This window comes from Eublepharis macularius, chromosome 16 (genome assembly GCF_028583425.1).
Source record: "Eublepharis macularius isolate TG4126 chromosome 16, MPM_Emac_v1.0, whole genome shotgun sequence".
Classification (NCBI taxonomy): Eukaryota; Metazoa; Chordata; class Lepidosauria; order Squamata; family Eublepharidae; genus Eublepharis; species Eublepharis macularius.
Genome location: NC_072805.1, coordinates 18218835 through 18242434, shown reverse-complemented (window position 1 = coordinate 18242434; position 23600 = coordinate 18218835). Strand labels below are relative to the sequence as shown.

General features: G+C 42.1%; 1 protein-coding gene across 1 annotated transcript in view; it reads left to right on the top strand.

Annotated features, from left to right (window-relative positions):
- The window catches only part of NFATC3 (nuclear factor of activated T cells 3), a 76274-nt gene that overhangs the window by 25240 nt on the left and 27434 nt on the right, over positions 1 to 23600 (top strand). Inside the window, exons 4-7 of the mRNA XM_055000350.1 lie at positions 14653 to 14852; positions 17460 to 17632; positions 20316 to 20456; positions 23434 to 23489. Of these exons, the coding sequence (XP_054856325.1) occupies positions 14653 to 14852; positions 17460 to 17632; positions 20316 to 20456; positions 23434 to 23489 (570 nt within the window). The remainder of the gene's footprint in view (positions 1 to 14652; positions 14853 to 17459; positions 17633 to 20315; positions 20457 to 23433; positions 23490 to 23600) is intronic.

Here is a 23600-nt window from a genome sequence, read left to right as displayed (position 1 = left end):
TGCAGCGCTCTAGAAACCAAGTGGATTCTCCCATGATGTTTATTGCTGAGATTTGGAATTAAGTGAGCAGGATGCTCCTCTAGTTAGGGTGTCTTACCCACCTACCCCTTCCCTACAAGGGAAGTTTGCAGGTGGTTTTGCAGTATGTGTAACCCCCATCCTTCAGGCTACTATAAGTTGTAAGACGCTCGAACAGGTCGGTCTCGCTCTTCACTTTGTTTGCCAGTTTTTCACGTCCTTCATTTTTTTCAACCTTAACTGACACGCAGCCTCCCTTGGCATTCTTTAGCTTGGCTCCTTCCAGGTCATGCCTATGTTCAGTCCTTGTTGAACCACTGTAGGGAAAACGGGACTTGCTTTTCTCTTTTAACTTGCACAATTATATTTTTCTGCACCTCTAAGGCAGGAGATAACATAGGAACTTCTGTGCATGACCCTATTTTGCCACCCTATGGATGGGACAGGACCATCAAGTGTCCAACCTCCCTCCAGCTCAAGTGATGCCATTCACGCTTCTGTGTTGTGTTATGTGTCGTCAAGTTGTCTCCGACCTATGGTGACCCTATGAATGAAAGACCTCCAAAATGTTCTCTTTAACAGACTTGCTCAGATCCTGCAAACTGGAGGACGTGGCTTCTTTTATCGAGTCAAGCCACCTCGTTTTAGGTCTTCCACTTTTCCTGCTGCCTTCCACTTTTCCTAGCATTATTGACTTTTCCAGAGAATCTTGTCTTCTCATGATGTGACCAAAGTACAATAGCTTTAGTCTTGTCATTTTAGCTTCTAAGGAGAATTCAGGCTTGATTTGATCTAGTACCCACTTATTTGTTCTTTTTGCTGTCCATGGTATCCACAAAATTCTCCGCCAGCACCACATTTCAAATGAATCAATTTTCTTCCTGTCAGCTTTCTTTACTGTCCAACTTTCACATCCATACATGGCAGTGGTTCCCAGAGAGACATCCTGCTTTGGTGCTTTCTCCTTTCACCTTCATCAGTAGTCATTTCAAGTCTTCAGTATTTTCTGCTAGTAATGTGGCGTCATCTGCTCATCTCAAATTGCTAATGTTCCTCCCACCAATTTTCACTCCGCCTTCTAGATCTAATCCAGCTTTCCTTGTGATATACTCTGCATAGAGGTTGAACAGGTAGGGAGATAATATGCACCCTTGTCTGACACCCTTGCCGGTTGGAAATTATTCTGTTTCCCCATATTCTGTTCTGACAGTAGCCTCTTGTCCAGAGTACAGGTTGCGCATCAAAACAATCAGATGTTGTGGCACCCATATTTCTTTTAAGGCTCTCCATAGCTTTTCATGATCCACACAGTCAAAAGCTTTGCTGTATCCATAAAACACAGGCTGATTTTCTTCTAAAATTCCCTGGTATGTTCCATCAGCCATCGTAAATTCGCAGTGTGATCTCTGGTGCCGCTTCCTTTTCTGAATGCAGCTGGAACATCTTGCATTTCTCGTTCCATATATGGTAAGAGTCTTTGCTGTATAATTTTGAGCATCACTTTGCTTGCATGGGTAATTAATGCGATTGTCCGATAGTTGCTGCACTCCTTGGCATCCCCTTTTTTGGGTATTGGAATGTAGACTGATAGATCACTCTACTACCTTTCTGCATATGTAGATCAGAATTAAGCTTTAGTGCTTGGTGTAGACTGGGAGAATAGCTCTGGAAGGATGTTTTTGTGTAGTTGCTTGCTTCTAGGATATGGGCATATGCTTTCTGATACAGTTTCAGTAATAGATCTTAAAGTTTATATTTATTCCTGGGGAGAACTTGTGATGGAACGGCTGCTGCCTGTCCATCCAGGGTCTGCTACAGTTCCCCACTCCGACTGAGAAGAGCAGAGGAGGCCTTTGGTCCAAGCAGTGAAGCTGTCCTGTATTCCTCCACACCAAATAGGCATCTTGATCATCTTATCATCCTCTTCTCCCCCTCCCCTCCCCACCAGTGAACTCAGATTTAGGGCAAAAAGGCTCTTCTACAAGACATACAGTATTGTCTAACGTGTACTTGTGGATAGAATCAATGAGTCTGAGCCGCGTTATTGTCTCTTCTGTTTCAATAATGGAATTGGTTATTCGGACTGCTCCTGCAATTTTCATTTGCTAGGGAGGCAGTCTTCAAAAGCAGTCTCGGCAAACCAGCCCTTCACACTGCTTGCCGAAAGTGCAGGTGTGTACAGTTGGGATTATTGAACTAACTTTGCCTAAACTGACAGTTCACGAGACCTTGTTCTGCTTTATAGTGGCTGTTAGAGCCTGTTAGATTATGTGATGTGAAATTCATAGAAACAGGCTGCGAACTGTTTTATGCTCAGAATGAACTAGCTCTTGCAGATTTTTTTTTAAGATAGTCAATGTAAAAAGAGATTACTTGGAACTCCTTTAAGCACCAGTAGTGTGCAGGCGGCACGTGGAGTCAATACATCCTCCTGTCCAGAAGATTTACCCAATTACATTAGGTGGATGGTGGGGAAGCAGAGTTAATGCATTGTCGGACTCACTCGTGAAGCACACCTGGGCAGATCATAGTCTCACCTAAACTAACATGCAGGGATGTTGGGAACAGGCTATACTGTTGTCTGCTGCTGTAAGTGGATCAAAATAGAAGGAAAGACACCTGTCCTTTATTACTTATTTAAAGTCCGACTTTCTCACTGAGATCCAAGGCGGATGTATACCTGGCTCACTCAGTGACGCATATGGGCCAGTCAGCTCCTCACACTGGACTAGCTTACCATTATAGACATCACTGTCACCCCACTGCTTCCCTTCTTTCCTTTGGTGCAGTTTCAAATGAAACATGGCAAAAGTTGACCCCTTGCCTCTTTCCTTTCTGTTAATGTCATATTAAAATCGAACCATCTGTATTGATTATTGAGGTCGTTGTTTGTGCCTTAGTCATTTCTGACTTTGGTTATTCTCTTTCTTGCTGGTGGTCTCTTGGATCCTATTTTGTATTCTTCTAAGACAAGTTAAGGTGCTAAAACTGTTTCCCTGTGCTAAGATTCGTCTCAGCCCATCCATGATATCTCTCGCTTTTCTTGTTTGCTCTGCTTTTCTTTCTCCATGTGCAGTTGGGTCTACTACTGTTCCTATTCTGTATATGATTTGTACCCTTGGCTACCATATACATGCAGTGGCAGTTTTCTGACGTGTTAGCATCAGTGAGTGTTTAGAATTTGGCACTTAATTATAAAATCTCAGGCCTGATAGCTGACGAGCTTGCAAGATAATTGACAAGGTGATTGTGATGGAAATGTTGTGGTTTTAATATTGGAGCCTAATGTTGAATGTTAATTTGCCTTTTATTGGCTACTGTTGTGTCCTAGGACAGTCTCTCAGTGGTTAAATTTAAAGAAGTTGTTCCTCTAATAGAGCTTGTGTTTTCTGTCTTAAAGCAGATCTGACAAATTTTTCAGAATTGAAAAATGCTGAATATTATGTTTCGCTAAAATACTTAAGAGTTGGCCTGTTTTTGTGATGAAATGTACATTTGGTTTTGCAGGTGCCTTTCTGGAGTGCACCTGCTCTTTGCTAGTGGTAGGCTTATCTTGATTGTTTGGATTTATCTGTTGGCAGGTGGGTGATTCTTCTTTGTATGTAGCTGGACAAAGTTGCCTTCTGAGGCCTTCTAACCCTCTGGTTTCTCAACGAAAGCCACGAGAGAATCGCAAGGGTGGTATACCTCCATTTCCACTGGAACCTCTGCTGGGGGGGTAGGGGTGTGTGGACTTGCTTGCAAGAAGAATAAATTGGGTGTTCTCTGAATAGTTGCCGAGAACAGATGAGGGAGATTGCATCATAAGCCTACAGCTGACTGGGGAGCTGCTCAGCTGTGTGCCGTTCTGTTGACACTGCAGGCTCGGGTGCTTAATCACGATTAGATCTCCAGGTAAGCTAATCTTGTAGGGACAGTGTTCCTTGCACTTTTCAGAAACATTAGTACTACTTTAATGAACGCACTGACTTTTGTACAACAGCACTCAGGAGTAGAGTTGTAATTGGGGACGCTGCTGGGCATTGGCTAAAGTTGGTAGCAAGGAGGCTTCCTGGACTTGTCCCAACCAACAGATTATTTGTTTTGTAAACTCTGCTTACGAGTGGCCTGCCCTTTCTATCAAAGTGGTTGCCTCTTTGTCTGTATACTCCTGCCTTGATATTTATGCTTACTGCAAATGAAGGACAGCACAGGAATAAAGATGGCAGCGAGAGGCCCCTTATAAAAAGTAAATGAAAAGAACGATTATATTTCTGATTCAGACCACAAGTTCTTAATTTAGTTCATCAGATAACAGATCAAAAGTGGCACAGTTGAACAATCAGGCCTGGAAGTTGATATTTGGGGAACGAGCTAGTTTATGAAATAAAGGTCTGCATAAAAGGTAACTTGTAGACCTGGGGGGAATTAACGTAATGTTGAAGATGGTAAAATCCAACTACTCCTAAAATGTCTAGTCTTCAGTTATCAATACTAACAATATGGCTCCAAGTGTAACTTTGTAACAATCTCCACATCCTTGCTTGTAAATGTCTGTCATAGTTCTAGACGTTTTTTACAGGCTTAAAATGCTGGGTAGTGATTTTCTTAAACTCAGTTTTTTATGCATCCCTTACGTCTCCATAAAGGCACAGTTATTCCTCAAAACCCCCCCCCCCAATATATTAATACAATTGGAAGTTTCTCAAAGGGAAGCTGTTGTAGCTTATCCTGTGGTGACCTTCTGTCTTTAGCCTTCCAGCTTTAGTTTAACTTACGCATTCACTGACCTTTGCTATGGAAACGATACAGAAACACACAAACAGCTTGGCAGAGTTTCCTCCACAAAGCAGTGGGTTGTGTGTCACAGTATACAGTTACTAGCGGAGGGTTTTTGGAGGTCAGTAGTGACAGCGTGCTGTAACTTTTTCATTATTTATAACATTCTGTGTTACTCATAGCATGAAGAGTGGTCTGGTTATGTTTACAAAATGAAAGTTTATTCTCTCACATATGGGCATGTTTATATTTGACTGCAGCAGATGCTGGTAGTAAATATAAATATGCTTTAAAGTCTTCCCCTTTTTTGTAATACTATACATCTAGCTCTTCATATCTCAACTACCAGTTTAATTTACTATCTCTGTGTAAAGGACATGGGGTTGTATATTCACCAGGGTGGCATTAATGTCAGTAGTCTAATATAACTTAATATTCATGGGGTGGTTTATGCTGCAGTTTATTAGCGGATGACCGTGTTGGTTTTTAGAGAAGGGTAACCGGCAGCGCAGCTGCTGTTTGTCATTTTTAGCGGAGGTCCGTATTTTTTGTCTGGGTGACTTTTTGGGGAGAACCACGTAACTCACCACTGAACTCTTCCGCTTAGTTGGCAGTATTTATAGCCTAGAAGGAGAGCAGAACTGTCTCTTGAAACTCCAGATTTATGAAAAAAGCAATTATAACCTTTTTTAAAAAAAAAACTCTTCTAAAGAACCGGTCCAAGGAAACATACAATAAATGTATGGGTACAGAATAGAAAATTGGACACTGTGGACCGCTCTTGCCAGTGTGATTCTACCCATCAGGGCACTTGCTCTGGATTTCACCTGGAACAAATTTAGAGGGTTTTTTTCCCCTTCTCTGAAGTTCCTCAGGGTTTTGTTCTTGGTCCCCTGCTATATGCAGGTGACCTTATTGAATCCCATGATTTTCAGTATTGCCTATATGCTGATGACACCCAGTTACACTTTTCTCCTCTGGACCTTTCTCTTCTCTCCAGTTCTGACTATTATGTATGCCTGTGTATGCCATTATGGCGACCCTAGTAAGGGTCTTTCAAGGCAAGTGAGAAGCAGAGGTGGTTTGCCATGTCTTCCTCTGCAGAGTAACTCCAGTCTTCCTTGGTGGTCTCCCATCCTGCTTAGCTTCCAAGATCAGGCTATACCATGCCTTTCTACCACCTGTTCTGAATATTACTGCCTCTTATTTCCATCACACCCTCAAACTCATACGTCCAGGCACAGCTGCCTTTGGATGGATAAAGTATTTATTATAAACCCTGTTGACTGAGCTGCAGAGTGTGCGTTATATTTGACTTCTTTCTCCCTTGCCGTTCACTTTCAGTCTGCTGTCAAAGGGCAGACATCTTTTGAGAGGGGGGTGTATTTTATCTTGGTTCTAATTGGTAAATTTTTAATTCTTTTTGTAAGCTGCCTTGAACTATGGGGAAAGCTGGGAGATAAGTGCTTAAATAAAGAAAGTAAAAATGAACAAACTGTCACAGCTGCTTGTTGCTTGGGTTGTGAGCTTGTTGTCTTCTGCATTTGATTCGACTGCTGGAATATTCTTGTCTTCTCTTGGCACACCGCACTACTCTCAACACTGCTTGTTGCTCTTGTATCACATTTAAAAAGGAGCATGGACTCATAGCCTGGAAGGAGCCCTGAGCAACACACGGGAAGCAACACACTCTGCCGCTTTTTTCTCCACTAATATTCCCCCTTCTAGAATCTGAGCAATGGCATGGAGAAGGATCCGCGTAGGCTCCCCCTCACAGGTCTCGAGGCGTCTCATTTTACTGTAGTTGCAACATGAGAGAGGAACCTCAGTCGTGGGAGCATCACAGATCAACATGTCCCCCAAACGCACTCAAAGTTCTGTTATTTGCCTTAAAATTTCATTTTAAAAAGTTTGCAGGTACATACCAGGAATTTCAGCTAAGCAGTATTTTATCCAGCTTGTCATTAGTTGTATTAATTACTTATTTGGAGTCGTATGGCTCAGAATTAAGTTATCTTTTGCTCACCATAGCTTAAGAGCTTTCTTAGTTTTCAGTTCTGCATTAAAGATTAGAGCTTAAAAAGATTTTTGGCCTGGCTCAACCATGGAGGTATGGGAGCATACTGGCTGGTGGCGCTTCCTCCTCTCTTTCGTGTGTGCAGATTCCTGCCATCGTTTCTTGATATTCTCTGGCCCTAATTGACCATGATGCGCACATTGAGTAACCTTTGAGTGATTGGGTGGGTGCTAGTCCCCTATGGCAGCAAGGCCAATCAGAAGTAAACGTGACTGTTCCGGAAGTAGCATGCTGCTGCTAACAGGGCGGGAGCCTGACCTGACTGCCAGGACTGTCAAAGGCTGCTGGAGATGGGCTGCTGGGTGGAGACGAATAGGAGCAGCTGCAGAGGCTGGAGGAGGCCATGGGCAGCTAACGGCAAGAGAGGACAGGCACAGAAGAACCTGACATGGCACCGTATTGGCCTGGGGAGGAGGTGTTCTTGCAGGAGCCTCCAAGGGCCCAGAAAGGAGATGTCCAGCAGGAGAGTCCTGCACCAACTAGGCAAGGTTTTTGAAGGGCATAGGGTGTAGGCAGCTCATCCGAAGGCCCATAGGGAGATTGCAGACAGAACTATGGGCTTACCGGGGAGACAGTTGACGCTGGGGTGCTGGAAGGCATGGAGATGTGAGGGAGTCACACTGTGGTGTTCAGTACAGGGAGCCAGGTTTAAGGGACAAGAGGATCCACACCAAGCCAAGGCGGAACCAGTGGGAACCTGTCCCAAGTAACCTGTCTGGGAACCCCGTCTGAAGCTACCCAAAGGTACAAGAGGTAGCAATGTTTAACAGCAATCCATATGCTGAAACCTGACCTAAAACATCCCATGGTATGGGCAATGGCATGCCTGTTGGGTGAATTGACAAGACAGTCGGGAGGAGGGGGCTGCATTCTCCACTCAAGAGGAGACCGGCTAAAAAGGAGCCCACCCAGTTCTCAGTAAGGGTCATCAACTAAGACAACGAGTGGAGTCTCTGTGCCAGAAGTACATCATCCAGACATGCATCCATGTCAGCAACTAATTCAGAGCAAATCTGGGTGATTTTGTCAGCAAAATGTGTGGGCTGATGCGTGGGCAGCATCCATTTCTCTGGGGATATAATGCAAACCCCCCTGAACCACACAGAACAGCTCAGCTGGATGATTACGAGCAGATGCAATGGTGGCAGAGAAATACTGCCTTTTTGCTGCCAACGTTGCCACAGAATAGGCTCTGATATGGGCTCTGTGCTGTTTGATTAGCCTCACTCTGAGTTTTCTGCCAGCAGTGCTCTGTCCTCTTTCCCATTTCATTGTCATCAATTCCCCAGTAAACCAGGGAGTCTGCTTGGCTCTTGTTGGGGGGAGAGGTCACTTAGGGGCAATTGTGTCAAGAGCCTGGGCCATCTCCCTGTTCCAGAGAGCGGTCAGGTCCTTGGCAGCAGCAGACAAGGTGAGGAAATTCCCAAGCACCGACCAGAACCTATCGGGATCCAACAGGCGTCCGGGGTGGACCATCTTAATGGGTCCACCACCCCTGCAGAGAAAAAAGGGAGCAAATCTAAGCTTTATCAGGTAATAATCTGTCTGTGGCAATGAAATAAGTTTTAACACTTCCCACCTCCAGCTCCCCAGAAGTATAATAGACCAGATGCAGTGTGTGCCCTGCTAAATGTGTGGGGTTAGCAATTACTTGGGATAAACTCATAACTGTCATGGAGGCCATGAAATCCTAACAGCCTGGCCTCAGTACAGATGTTGAAATCGCCCAGAACTACCAGTCTTGGGGTGTCCAGCAACACACCCAAGACCAGCTCGGCTAGTTCAGGGAAAGAGATGGCTGGGCAATGGAGTGGATGGTACGCTAGCAGAATCCCTACCCTGTCCTAGTCACCCACGTTCAGGAACACAAACTCAGCAGGTTGTTGGACGAGGGATCTCAATAGATGTATGTAATATCAATAGACCACCCCAACTCCACCTCCCTGTTCCCCTGGCCTAGCCTGCTGCTGTATAGAGAAACTTGGAGGGCACATCTGGATCAGATTTTCACCCCTGCCTTATCTGGTCAGGTCTCTGTAATACATGCCAGATAAGCCTGCCCCTCTAGGATCAAATCCTGAATGACCACAATTTTTCCATTTACTGATCTGGCATCCAGTGGCAGAATATTAAGGCTTAAGGGGCCTTACTTAATTGTAAGAAAGAAGGAAATGGCACATGATAGGGCAAGGGATAACATATGAGCCTTTGCCAAGTCCCCAGTCTTCCAAGCTATGGTTTGGAGGGTCATTATAGCATTTTCATACTTTCTCAAAAAATGCATTCTTTGAACTCCTTCAGAGTGGCAGTTGTTTAGAATAAATATAGCTAAAGGATTTTAAGTTCATTTGCAGGAGAAAAATGATATAGCGATGTTTTTTTTCACTATTCATACAATTTGATGTCAAGACTAGGAAGAAATGTCAAGTTCCCTGTTGGCCACGCTAAAGGGATGGAGGGCAGAGATGAGAGAGAGAATGCACGCTTCATAAAGATGCAACAGCTGTATAAACATAATGCATTTTTAGGAGTCTCTTTTGGTATAACTTTTTTTGGACTATTTTAAAAATTATTCTATTGGTGGAATTCACGTGGGAAGTGTTGTGTTGGAATTGGGAATTCACTTGGGAAGGGTCTTATATTGGAATCTGGAAAAGGTTGCTGAGCAAGGAGCCATCAGTATTCTGGCATTCTGCTCCTGCATGTTTCTTGAAAAGTGTATTTTCAGTTCTGTGGAAAGGATTCCTGTGGGACTGATTGTGGATCGAAATGCATTTATTTTTATATATTTTATTCAATTTATATTCTGCTCTCCCCGCAAGCGGTCTCAGAGTGGATTACAAAAGGTAATAAATTCAATAAAAACAAGGTAGTATAAATTTTAAAAACTCAGTCAGTTCAATAAAAGCTATATAAAACAGTCGCTCAGTTTTCCTCTTGCTAGTTGCTGCTGTCAAGTTGTTACCGCTGTGCCTTGCTCATAATAAGCATATTAGTGAATGCTCTCCTGTGAAGTTTCTGAATTCAACAAACACGATCATCATAAAAGATTCATAGTGAAAATAGAACATTCTGACATTCTTGAGTTTGGTCCAAGCCAAAGGGGAACACTTCAGTCTTTGAGGTCAAGAAAATTATAGTGGTGGCATTACTGAATATTTTAATTTTTAAATAGAAACTTCTTCCTTATAGTAGGACAGTTATAAATAAGGGAAAGGCTCGTGTTACGTGTTTCTCTATTTCCAGCTGTGCTTTCCCTGTAATGGAGAATTTGCAGGGAGGATAGATGGGCTCCCTCATGGGGTGGCTAACTCTTCCTAATTCTGTTTATTTTTCTTGCAAAGATCCCAGGCTGCTTTTATCCCAGGTTTTCCCCCAGATTCACAGTCTGAAAATAAGTTTGATTACAGAGAAAACATGGTTGGGGGAGCTGGAGGAGCGTTTGTTAGCAACGCAGGGGTGCAGGAAGAGTTAAGGAAACTTTGCACACCTTTGGATTCTTTCTTACAAATGTCTCCTTTCACTTTTGTTATTGCTGCATGTATGCATTTGGGAGTATAAGTTTGCTGTGTAGTTCCTCTCCAAGCTATGAGGTGAAAATGGCAGGTCTTTAAAAAAATGTATTTGAAGACCGACATGTCACCAGTTATTGGGGCTGTACAGGGAACGTGTGTGCCTTATTTTATGGTTCCAACTTTATTAGCTTAAAAATCTTATTCATGTTTATTTTTAGGTTTTCTTTTCTGTAATTTATTATTCGTTTACTTTGTTTCAGCGAAGTGAAGTTTAATCGGAAGTAATGTGCATGATTTAAGAAGTAGTTTATGGTTTTGATTTTATGGTTCTTTAATCATTTTATGTTAGTGATAACAAAGGGGTATGAAATGTGAAAATTCTCTACCTTCACACCTGTCGCTTCATACTCCAAGTATTCTGTTATAAAGATAATTGGTTGCTCTGTGCTGTTCCATATGTCTACACCCCCTCCAATTTGACTAAGTTTAAGGGATTCATTAGGAGACCAGTGAGATTATACTGAGATACCAGCCAACAACTCAGTCCTAAGCAGAGTTACTCCAGTTGAAGCCTGGACTGGGGTATCTCTGTTTAGGATTGCACTATAAGTGATGAGGTGAGAGGGAGGAGAATAGAGTAAAACACTCAGTGTGCAAGGTCCTAAGGTAGCCCAGTAAAGTGCATTTCCATTTAACACCAAAGGTACTCATATGTTGATGCAGCAGTTAAGGATAAGGTTCTGTTAGTACTTAATGGTGGCATGTGTTCTTACCTTTATGAAGGTTTGTTGAAGGGAAAGGTACATGAATAAGCTGTTGGGTGTGAGACCATGTGGGAATTAGTGGGCAAGTCCCGTGCCAAACATGACTCCTGTATAGTTGTATCCCAGTTTGGAAAATAATAATCCATTATCCAGTCTCATATTTTGTACACGGTTTCAAGTTCTTTGTCAAATCTCATTGATGTTTTTTTTCCCCGAACCATCATATAATTTGAACTTATTTGGCCCCAGATTGGTAAAGTGCTTTTTCTCAAGAGTAAGAGACCTATTCCATTGTATTTTTAAAATAATTTCAAATTTGTATTCCGCCCTCCCCGCGAGCGGGCTCAGGGCGGATAACAACATATTAAAAATACAATTAAACATTCATGTTCATTAAAAACAACACATTTAAAACAGTATGGTGGGCAGCCTTCACGGGGTAGGTTAAGATTTATACACCCCTTTTGTCCAGGCCGGCGGAGGCCCAGCCTCAGCCATATGCCTAGTGGAACAACTCTGTCTTGCAGGCCTGGCAAAAAGATAGTAGGTCCTGCCGGGCCCTGATTTCAGCAGACGGAGCGTTCCACCAGGTGGGAGCCAGGACACAAAAGGCCCTGGCTCTAGTCGAGGCTAGGCAGGCCTCCTTGGGGCCAGGGACCACCAACAGCTGTTTGTCCCCTGATCGGAGTGTCCTCCGGGGAATATATGGGGAGAGACGGTCCCGTAGATACACTGGTCCCAGTCTGCACAGGGCCTTATAGGTCAATACCAGAACCTTGAATCTGATCCAGTACTCCACTGGCAACCAATGCAGTTGTAGTTGTTTCAGGTCAGTTCTAAGACCTTCCAACCAACACAATTCCTTGAAATACTGGGGAATAAATAGTATACACCACAGTGAGTTTTGCAAGCGCTTTGCATTAAATGGTAGTTAATTTAAGATTAGTACAGTTGATACAGCACATTGCTGCTTCCTTAAAATATCTTAGTCTATAACATCATGTTCTTCTCAGCGGCTGCTGGAGTTTGCAAAAAAAAAAAAAAAAGCAGGGTAGCGGGGCACTAAGGCCAGACTCCTTCATAAAGTGTTAAAGTGCTATTTTTCTTACCTGGGCCAGTTCAGATGGAAATCCACTACTTGCTGCCAAGTAGTGGATTTTCTCTGCTGTAACTTGATGTTACAGTGTCATGCTGAAATCCACATGGAACTTGGCTTTACTGAGGGGCCCTCGTTTATTTAGCTTGCTTACTTGTCACTTGTTGGGATTTTTGAGAGCCCTGCTGAAAGTTAGGATGGGAGAGCCAAGTATAACTTATATTTATTTATTGCCTTCTCCTATACCCCACCTTTCTCTCTAGTGGGGAGGGCTGCACGTGGTTTACATTGTTCCCTTTGCCTCCATTTGATGCTCATATCAGCTCAGTGAAGTTGGGTTAGTTTGTGTGTGACTGGCCCGAAGTTACTCAGAGCGGGACCACAAGTGACGCCTGACACAGGTTGGACACTTGCCAGCTTCCCTCAAGTTTTGATGGGAAATGTAGGCAGCTTGGCGGAATGTTGGACAAGTGACAGTTGAAAAGTCCATCGGACAGCAGTCAGAGAGTCAAGCTGCAAGACCAGGACGCCTACATTTCCCATCAAAACTTGAGGGAAGCTGACTAGTGTCCAACCAGTGTCAGGTGTCACTTGTGGTCCCGCTCTCAGTAAGCTTCTATAGCAGGGAGGGGAGTCAAACTTGAGTCTCCCATTTCCTAATTCAGCACTAACCAGTAACCACTACACCATGCTACCTGGCTGGAAGAGCCAAGTATAAGACACGTTGAAGTTGCTATTTTATTTTATTTTTTTAAGTGAGGAAACTGGTTGTGGATATCCGTTGTTTAAAATGGCCCATCATTTGTGAGCCTGGAAGTTCCTAGTTTAGTTCCCTCCCACCCCCTGCAGTGAACTTACTAGAATTTGTGATAAGACACTGCTGTTTCCTCAGCTGTAGCTTCCTATTTACAATAAAGGGATGTTTAAAATACATTTTTTATCTTACATGGTCATTACAAAGATTGCTAAGAGCATATGCAAAGCCCTCTGAACAGCCTTAAGAAGGGTGTTTTTTTTTTAACAATTTTACAGGGAAAGAACTAAAGTCAGACTTCAGAGTAAGAGATCCACAAAACTCTTATAAGAGCCTGTTTGCATAACTGAAACTATATATAAAATAATGATTAATATATATTAATGATGAATGACTCATTGACCTATAATGTTTCTGCAGCCCAGACGCTGGTTGCTGGCAGTCCTTTATTAGGAAGGGGCACAGACAAGGTTTAACAATGAGTAATAAATATACATAGGGCCACACTGCTCAATTGTTTTAGCACACTGGCATAAATCTGCACATGTATTGTCGAAGGCTTTCATGGCCGGAGAACGATGGTTGTTGTGGGTTTTCCAGGCTGTATTGCCGTGGTCTTGGCATTGTAGTTCCTGACGTTTCGCCAGCAGCTTAAGATGCCAGCCACAGCTGCTGGCGAAACGTCAGGAACTACAATGCCAAGGCCACGGCAATACAGCCCGGAAAACCCACAACAACCATCAATCTGCACATGGTTTGCACTTGAATTCTAGGCTACCACCTCTATCATTCCCTTTTTTTTGTGAAGCATCTCTAAGAAGGATGGTTGTTGTGGGTTTTCCGGGCTGTATTGCCGTGGTCTTGGCATTGTAGTTCCTGACGTTTCGCCAGCAGCTGTGGCTGGCATCTTCAGAGGTGTAGCACCAAAAGACGGAGATCTCTCAGTGTCACAGTGTGGAAAAGGTGTTGGCAGGTCATTTGTATCTACTCAGGAGGGGTGGGGTTGAGCTGAGTCATCCTGTAAGAGTTTCCCAGGGTGTGGAATGCTAATGGAGGGAGGCTTCACTGTATCCTGAGGAGGTTCTTTTGCATATGGATTGGTGCTTGATGTGCTAATCTTCTCCGCAGGGCTATTGTCGGGTGTAGAGTGTTTTGTTAGCCTGGTGTTTTTCAGAACTGGAAACCATGCTCTGTTCATTCTTAAACAACCATCGTTCTCCGGCCGTGAAAGCCTTCGACAATACATCTCTAAGAAGCTCTTTATTCCCATAAAAATCTTTGCCTTATTCTAGGATCCCATCTATCCTTCCAATGTACTTTAACCTGATTTGATGTTTTTTTTAAAAGAACAATATTTGGTCCCCCACTGAGTCACATTTGACTCTAGAGCAGTAGGTTGTAGAACCCCGGTTTTAAGTGCTAAGAGCCAAGTATTATTTATTGAAAAATCATGTGTGAAGTTTTAAGTAATGGCACAAAAAGAAAACTGAGCATTTAAAAAAAGTTTTGTATTGACATGCATCTCAGATTCAGCTGCCAGTTTATATATTTGGGCTTGGGGAGTAAAACTGTGCTTCTTTGTGACTTGTCTTCCCTTTAAAAAAAAAATGGCACAATTACCAGATAATGCAAGTCAATATTTGAATATTTCGTCTTTCTTTTTTTATCAGCTCCTGGGTTATAGTGAAAAGCCAGTAAACCTACAGATGTTCATTGGGACAGCGGATGATCGCTACTTAAGGCCGCATGCCTTCTACCAGGTGCACAGAATCACAGGGAAAACAGTTGCTACTGCAAGTCAAGAAATAATTATTACAAGCACAAAAGTCCTGGAAATTCCACTGCTTCCTGAAAACAATATGTCAGCCAGGTATGTCGGAAGACTTTCCCAAGCCAGTCAGTAAATTGTAGTCCAAGTCTTATCAGTTGCCAGGTAGGCATTACAAATGAGTCACAGGGTACGATCTCTTAGGGAAACTAACTTTTCTCAATTTTCTTCTAGGATTATCTTTTCATTAGTCACTTTATTGCTAAACATTTCTGTTTGATGTAAGAGTTTTGGACTGCCTTCTAAGTCTGAAACAAGCAAAGAACAAGCCTGTTACATTTTTCCTCACCCTTGACCCACCCCTAGCGAGACCCTCTCACTGATATGCGACCCCAACTGGAAGGCTGAGGTTGGGGAGTTTGTGCCCTGGTTTCCTTTCAATGCAAAGGAGAACACTGGAGTCTCTTTGCATTGTGTGCCACCAACCGTGGATATTTGCGCCCCCCCCCCCCAGTGCCTCTTAAGGGACTTCCCCTTGGGACTGAGCAGCTGCCTGGCAGGACAGCTGCTCCCAAGGTATTAGCACTGGTGAGTAATTGGAGTGTGCAAGAGAAATTGAGACAATGCTCCTAATTAAGGAATAACTTTATCATTACAAAGAACAACCCTGTGGTGATACAGGTGCAGGACTAAAGCACAGGCTTAAGGAAAATAAGTAATAGTTTCTAGTTAAGAAGAACGTACGGTTTCTGCATGTCAGCTCCAGTGTGGACACTGTTGGGTGAGTACATCATCACCGTCTTATGTGTGCACACACATGCATGTGTGCACACAAAGACAAAGGGACAGCACTTTGTCAGAGCCCAGCTCACTCGTGTCCCAGGGTAGACTAACTACTGTGAGTTTGTGGATCTGAACCCTCTGATCCATTAGAAAGGCATTACCAAATCAAAGAGATGGAGATATTTTCACACTGGGCAGTAAAGAGTAACCATCCCGTAATTGCAGATCATTTCCCAGATTGCCTGGCTGCAAGAGGATCTTTTGCTACTATAAACTGACAGTTATATCTTCTCCCATTTGCCCCAGCTGGCCTGGTTGCCCTGGCTCATACACAGCAGAGCCTGTGCAGTCTGTCATCTTTTTAATGCTGCTTTTTATGTACAGTGCTTTGGATCCCACAAGATGCTGTGGCAGCTACTTGAGAGCGGAATTGACATTTTTATCAAGCTTCTGTTTGTAACATGCATGAATCCGGTGCCTTCAAGTTACTTCCCTCTTCCTTTTGTGTGTGGATTATTCTGGTTTGGGATCCTGATGTGAAGTGTCTTGGTTTGGGAAACTTTTAGTGAAGCTCCCAATCTCTTGCTGTGTCCAGATGTGACTACCTGAGCAGAATATTTTGTTTCTTCCTCATAAACTGATTAAACCAATTTAATCACAATAATTTTTTACTGCATCCACTGGCAACACTTTAAGAACCATAGTGTTGTAGCAAAAGCATAAAGTTCTCCTTTTGTAGTTAGGTATGTGCAGTTTTAGCGAGAAACATTTGTACATTTTATTGATTTTGTACAGTTAATATATGCAAAGGATTAGTGGCATTCTAACTTGTCATGGCCCCTAATGACGAACATGTCATTTCTGCTGTAAGCCTGTGATGCAATAAGAGTGCGTGCACATTGTGCCCAATTTAATTTTACCAATTTAAAAATGTGCAATATGAAGATACTTTGATATGATTTTGTTATAGGAGTATTCTGCCACTTTCTAATGCTTGCATGGAGGAGTAAAGAGTAGAAGTGTAAAGTTTCTGGAAATTTTGAAGTAATGAGCGAAAGTATCATTTTTCTGTTGGAGGTGGGGGGCATGAAAATTTTGGGCTTCAGGTTTTCCCCCATAGAAAATAATGCCCCCTTAAAATTTTAAAGAGCTGAGGCCTGACTCTCAGATGTAAGTTGACAACTTTCTCTTAGGGTCTCCCCCCCCCCCAAAAAAGTTTTAAATTTTGTATAGGGAAGGGCCCACTTTTCTTTTTATTATCAGGAGTATTGTTCTAGTCTATTTGGAATGACTTTCTGATACAGTATACTACGTATTTAACAATAAGCATGCCCTTTCTGATACGGAATTAAAAGGATAACTTTTTACCTGCATACCCCTAATTCTGTAGCCTATTAATTGTGAATAAAATAATTTAAACAATAAATGTCCTTGAGAATATGCTGTATAGGATTAGCATCTAATCTAATGCTGTAGCTATTACATAACAGTCATCATAAAGTGCATTTTGAATTACTAAAGCATTTTCTTAAAAAAACATTTTACTCGTACCAAAAGTGATTTTTTTTTTAAAAAAAACTTTCCTACAACATTTCCAGATTATTCATAGGAAAATATAGTCCAGTTTCTTTTGGGGGGGGAGGAGCGTAGCTCTGAAGAGGAATTCCTTTGTTTGGCTGTTAATTGCTGTTAGTTTATATTTCACATAAGTTGAAAGGGGATAAATACATCACTTCACACTTAGACTACAGGCCAGCCGTGCAATGTACAGGATGAACAAAAGAAGAATATATTGGCTGTGACTTTTCCGTTTTCTTTGTATTTGACAAGTTTCCAAACAGGAAAATCTTCTTGTAGAATATGTCTTGTTTTTAATGAGTAACAAATGGCTTGTAACGCTGCTGTGTTTCCTGTGGTTCTCCACAGTATTGATTGTGCAGGCATTTTGAAACTCCGCAATTCTGATATAGAACTTCGTAAGGGTGAGACAGATATTGGAAGGAAAAATACAAGGGTCCGACTTGTGTTCCGGGTACACATCCCACAGCCTAGTGGAAAAGTCCTGTCCCTCCAAGTTGCTTCGATACCTGTTGAATGCTGTAAGTTTTTTTCCTAGTTATAAATACCTTTGCTGTTTATTTAGAGAATCAAAATTGTGGTTTATAGAAGCAGTGAATTTCAAGCGTAAACACTAACTATACTTAAACCAACTTACAAATAGCTGAAGTTTCATACTCTAATCTCTAAGATTTGTTATCAAATTTTGAAATTGGGAGAGAGTGTTGTATAGTGGTCAGAGTGTCAGACTAGTATTTGGGAGGTCCAGGTTCAAATCCCTGCTCCATCACGTAAGCTTGCTAGGTGACCTTGGGCCACTCTCAGCCTAACCTCTCTTACAGGGCTCTTGGGAGGATAAAATGGAGGGGGGGAGAATGACGTGGGCCACTTTGGTTCCCCGTTGAGGAGAAAACCAGAGTGTGACTGAAGTATGAAGCAGGTGACCAGGAGCTTGAAAAAGAAAAAAAAACCGTATGGAATTACAGATGCCTTTTGTTACTTATGCTGTTAGAATGCACCATGGCAAGAATAGACTTGTATAAAGATGTTTATTTGCTGTCAGAGGATTTACAACTTATGTTTATACTGTATTTTCAGTGATCTATAACTTTACTGATTATGGCCCATGGATGGGGGGAGGTTGATTCAGTTGCACATAGAGTGTAGCAATGCTTTCGATGTTGTGGGTCATGAAAAGCTATGGATGGTGTTAAAAGAAATGGGCGTGCTACAGCATCTGGTTGTTTTGATGCGCAACCTGTACTCTAGACAAGAGGCTGCGGTCAGAACAAAATATGGGGAAACTAAACAGTTTCCACTTGGCAAAGGTGTCAGACAAGGATGTATATTATCTCCCTATTTGTTCAACCTATATGCAGAACATATAAGGAAAGATGGATTAGATTTAGAAGAAGGCGGAGTGAAAATTGTGGAAGAAATATTAAAAATTTGAGATATGCAGATGACCCTATATTACTGGCAGAAAACGGTGAAGACTTGAAACAATTTCTGTTGAAGATTAAAAGAGAAAATACAAACGCAGGATTACATCTGAACATCAAGAAGACAAAATAGTGACTGTTCAAGAATTACACAATTTTATTGACAGTGAAGAAATTGAAATAAAGGTTTTTTTATTCCTTGGCTCAATCATCAACCAAAAGAGAGAGCGCAACCAAAAAATCAAAAGAAGATTGAGACTTGGAAGACCAGCCATGAGAAAACTAGAAAAGATCCTTAAGGATAAGGATATCTCTCTGGGGACCGCGATCAAGATAATCCACACTATGGTATTCCCTGTTACTATGTGTGGATGTGACAGTTGGACAGTGAAGAAAGCCGACAGGAAAAAAATTGATTCATTTGAAATGTGGTGCTGGAGAAGAGTTTTGTGGGTACCATGGACAGCCCAAAAGACAAATAAGTGGATTCTAGGTCAAATCAAGCCTGAATTCTCCCTAGAAGCTAAAATGACAAAACTGAGGCTATTGTACTTGGTCACGTCATGAGAAGACAAGACTCTCTGGAAAAGTCAACAATGCTAGGAAAGGTGAAAGGCTGCAGGAAAAGAGGAAGATGCAAGATGAGATGGCTTGACTCGATAAAGGAAGACAGTTCCTCCAGTTTGCAAGATCTGAGCAAGTCTGTTCATGATACGACCTTTTGGAGGACTTTCATTCGTAGGGTCACCATGTGTCAGAAGCAGCTTGACTGCACATATTACTCTCACACACTGTATTTAATTAGCATTAAAGTCTATTTCTGAATTAAGGTGATACGTTCTTTGTAACATTTTTAACATTTTTCTTATAAAGGCTTTTCATGCTGCTTTATGATGCCTATATGTCTGCCTGTTTTTGTTTTTGTTTTTCTCTTTGCTGCAAAACAAACTTTTCCATAACATTTGCATCAAAAAATTGTATGACAGGGTAGTAGTAACTTAGAATCATTATATATGAATGGGAAGAACAGTAAAGGTTACAAGTAATCAGGTCTTTTTTTCTGGGAAAAGAGGTAGTGGTACTCAGGACCGCACAGTGATGTCACTTTGGGTCAGCTGGAACAAGGGTGGAGTTTTTTAAAGTTTAAATCACCGGTGAAAAGGGTCGGTGGCCCCGCCCCCTGATCTCCAGACAGAGGGGAGTTTAGATTGCCCTCTGGAGATCAGGGGGCGGGGCCACCGGCCATGTGACCATTTCCAAGAGGTGCCGGAACTCCGCTCCACTGCCTTCCAGCTGAAAAAAGCCCTGCAAGTAATATTGATTGTGAATCTCTTACACCTGAAATTTTAAAATTAGCGTGTTTTAAAAAAATGGTGTTTTTCTTTAAAAAAAAAAAAAAAGAGCAAGATTGAGTCCAGTTGCACATTAGAGACCAACTAGATTTCCAGGGTATGAGCTTTCAAGAGTCAAACCTTCCTTCATCACATTCAAGGACGGGAGTGGGAAAAAGTAGGAGTTTTTATAATCCAAGCAGAGAATGGGAGCAGTATTGCCAAATCAGTGTCAGGAAGCTAGCTATAATGTTGTCATTTGCTTGATAGAGCAGGAGTGTAAGGAGCAGAAAATTAGCATCTGTAGTGGGAGAAAAATCCTATGTCCAGCACCTATATTTTATAGAGAGAGGTTAATGAAGTTTTTGCTTCTTATTGCTTAGGCATAATTTGAAAGAATGGGTACAACAACCAGAATACTTACATATTTTTGTATACCCTTTTTCTCAAAGCTCAGAGATCAGCTCAAGAACTTCCTCAGATAGAGAAATACAGCATCAGCAGTTGCTCAGTAAATGGAGGGCACGAAATGGCGGTTACTGGATCTAACTTCCTTCCAGAATCAAAAATAATATTTCTTGAAAAAGGGCAAGGTACGTTTATCTGTTCTAAATAGTAAGACGTGGCTTAATTTGAGGTCTGGTGGAATAGTGGAAGATGTTTATGTTGTAACTAACACATCCTGTCTCCTTATAAATACGATACTGATACCGTACACTAAAACACAGGTGTAGAGAGAGGTTTGTTTTTTATTTTTATGCATGCATGTTTAAATTCTATATATAGTATATTGGTATCTTTCTTGTGCTAGTTCCCAGCCCTTTATGTAGCATCAGAATTTAAGAACTAAGGTGGTGTGACTGATGTTGAACAATATCTAATAAACTCAGCCCCGTATGTTCATAATACTTTAGTGGATACTCTAAAAAAACTCTCTCCCAAATTCTCTTTTTAGCTAGGTACAAGTTGCATGGAGCATTGATCTGTGGTGTTCTCCAAAACATTAATTCTTAAAGATGTTAGGAAAAGAAGAAGTTTGTCCATCCCCCTCCCCTCCCCTAGTTTTGGAAAGAAGAAATAATGTAGTCTCCTTTCCTCAGTTTGTCTCCCATAGAGACAAACTTAATTAAAAATCCCTCCAAAAGTAATCTTACATGCCTCTTGATGCTGAAGTATGAAAAGCTGTAATGTTTTCAGTACATTATATAGAGCTGCTGTCACTAAAATATCCGTGTGATTGAATACACTTGATGCGAGAACACCATCCGTAAAACCATGGTATAGTTGCTTTATTGCAGCTGTGCATTTCTCCAGCTGTTAGCAGTATATTGAAATCACAAGCAGCAGCCTTTATAATAAGCAATTGTGTACTGATGAGAAAAAGGAAAAGACTTCAGCTGGCATCAGACCGTGTTCTAAGCCTAAGGTGTATGGCAGCTCAGATTTTAAACCAAGCTGAGAAGAAGGTACGGGTAGAAAACAGAAAATTGGATAAACCCAGGAGTTCCGAATGCTGCTGCTTCTCTCTCTCTGTTTCCAGTGCTGCTCTCTCTCTGTCTCTGTGTCTCTCTCTTTAAAAAGAAGAATAATGCACATTTACCCAAATATTCTCAGACTTGGTGCAGGACCTTTCCACAGCAAGGGCCTACTTCTCATTTTTGCGGCACTTGGTGGATTTGCTTTTTTGTGATGTGTGAAGTAGCTGTCAGGGCAGGGTAGACTTGACGTCTGCCACCAGTTGGCTCTTGCTCCCCAACCCAACTCTCTAGAGACATAACAGGACGTTGGGGAACTAATGTTCCCAAGATCCCCCAATCTGATTTAGCACGAGAGTGTGATGCAGAGATAGGAAAGGCTTCGGTCTCCTCCCCACACAGTATTTTCCTAAGCCAAAACTGCTGTGGCAGGGGATGGGATGGGCTGGACAACACATTTGCCCAGCTGTGGGTCTGTTCGTTCACTGACTTCAGCAGATGTTGCATCTAGTGTGGCCCTTTAACTCTACATCTCCTAGTTGTTGTTGTTGCTACTTATAGTCTGCCTTTCTCACTGAGATCCAAAGCGGATTACCCACTACAAGTGAAAATACAATATAATTAACAGCGAGGACATTCGCTGAGCAAAGCACAGTAACAAACAACAGTCAGAACATTCAGAGAAACATACAATTGAGTATGGTAGCAAAAAAAAGAAAAGAAAACAAGCATAAAGCGAAAGCACAACGATGAAGTCTTTCTAAACCAAGCATAACTAATTTACATGGTATGTTTAGCAACATGGAAACGCCCTAGTAGGTGGGCACATGTCTACATTAGCAGACAGTACCCAACAGTGTAGTGTGTAGTCCCTGTCCCTGCCAATGCATCTTTTTGAGCTACTTCTTATGACACACCCTTATAATCTGGGTAGAAAGCCCTCCTGAATAATTTAGTCTTGTGTAGTTTGTGAAAAGCCAAGTGAGTGGGAGCATTCCTGACCTCCTCAGGCAAACCATTTTAGAGAGAGCACGTGTGTGGGCAGCTGTTGATTTTATCCAACTATAGTGTGGTATCTACAGAAGGCCCTGTCAAGATGAACAAAGCTGCCTTGGCAAAACAGGAGAGGTGGTCACACAGATATGAGGGGCCAAGGCCATGAATGTGATAGTCATGACCTTGAATTGAGCCTGATAACCGATGCCCAGAAAGGGTTGATTAGAGATTGGGTGATAATTGGCTACATCATTTTTGTCCAAAGATGAGTTTTTTAAACTTGTAGGTGGATGACGACCTGTCTGAGAGGCTGAGGGAAGGTGCCTTGAGCTAGTGATTGATTTATGATAGGCATCAAAGACACCTTTATGCAGTCTTTACAAGATGTTAGTAGCCAGGATGCACAAGGATCCAGAATAGTTGCCTTCATAGGACCAAACTACAAGTGACAAATGACACGGGTTAGACACTTGTCTGCTTCCCTCAAGTTTTGATGGGAAATGTAGGCAGCTTGGCGGAATGTTGGATAAGTGACAGTTGAAAAATCTGTTGGACAGCAGTCAGAGAGCCAAACTGTAAGACCAGGACGCCTACATTTCCCATCAAAATTTGAGGGAAGTTGACTAGTGTCCAGCCTGTGTCAGGCGTCACTTGTAGCTTGGCCCGTAGATACTAGAATTCTATCAGTACCCATCTCTGTAACTGGGTCGAAACGTCCTGTCACTGTATGCCTTACTTTAGTTATTCCTTGCTGCAATTCTGGGACTGCTTCCGCCCTGTGCCAGAACAGCATTGCTTGCTGAGGCAACTACTCTGCCCCACTTCTTCTTTGAAACCTCCCTTGTACGGCACTGCCCTTTCTGTGCCATCTGATTCCTGCCATGTACAAGTTCTTTCTTCTCCCTTCACCTTTTGTTCCACCTTTTCTCAGCACCTCTATTGAAGATGTCTTTCAGTAAAAAAAATATCTTGTTCCCAGATGAAAATGGCTATTAAGTATTTTTGCAGTTTGTGTGTTATTTATCTCTGTGTTATTTATCTGTCCTTATCAGCTGGATGATTTTTGAATAATTTGACACTTTAAACTTTATTTTACCAGATGGACGGCCTCAGTGGGAGGTAGAAGGAAAAATAATTAGGGAGAGGAGCCAAGAGGTGAGATTTCGTTAAAATGGGGATTCTTAATTTTAGTTGTCTTTATTTTAATATTGGTACCTCATAATTAGCTTGACAAATGTGGGTAACCTTATCATTATGCTAGAAATC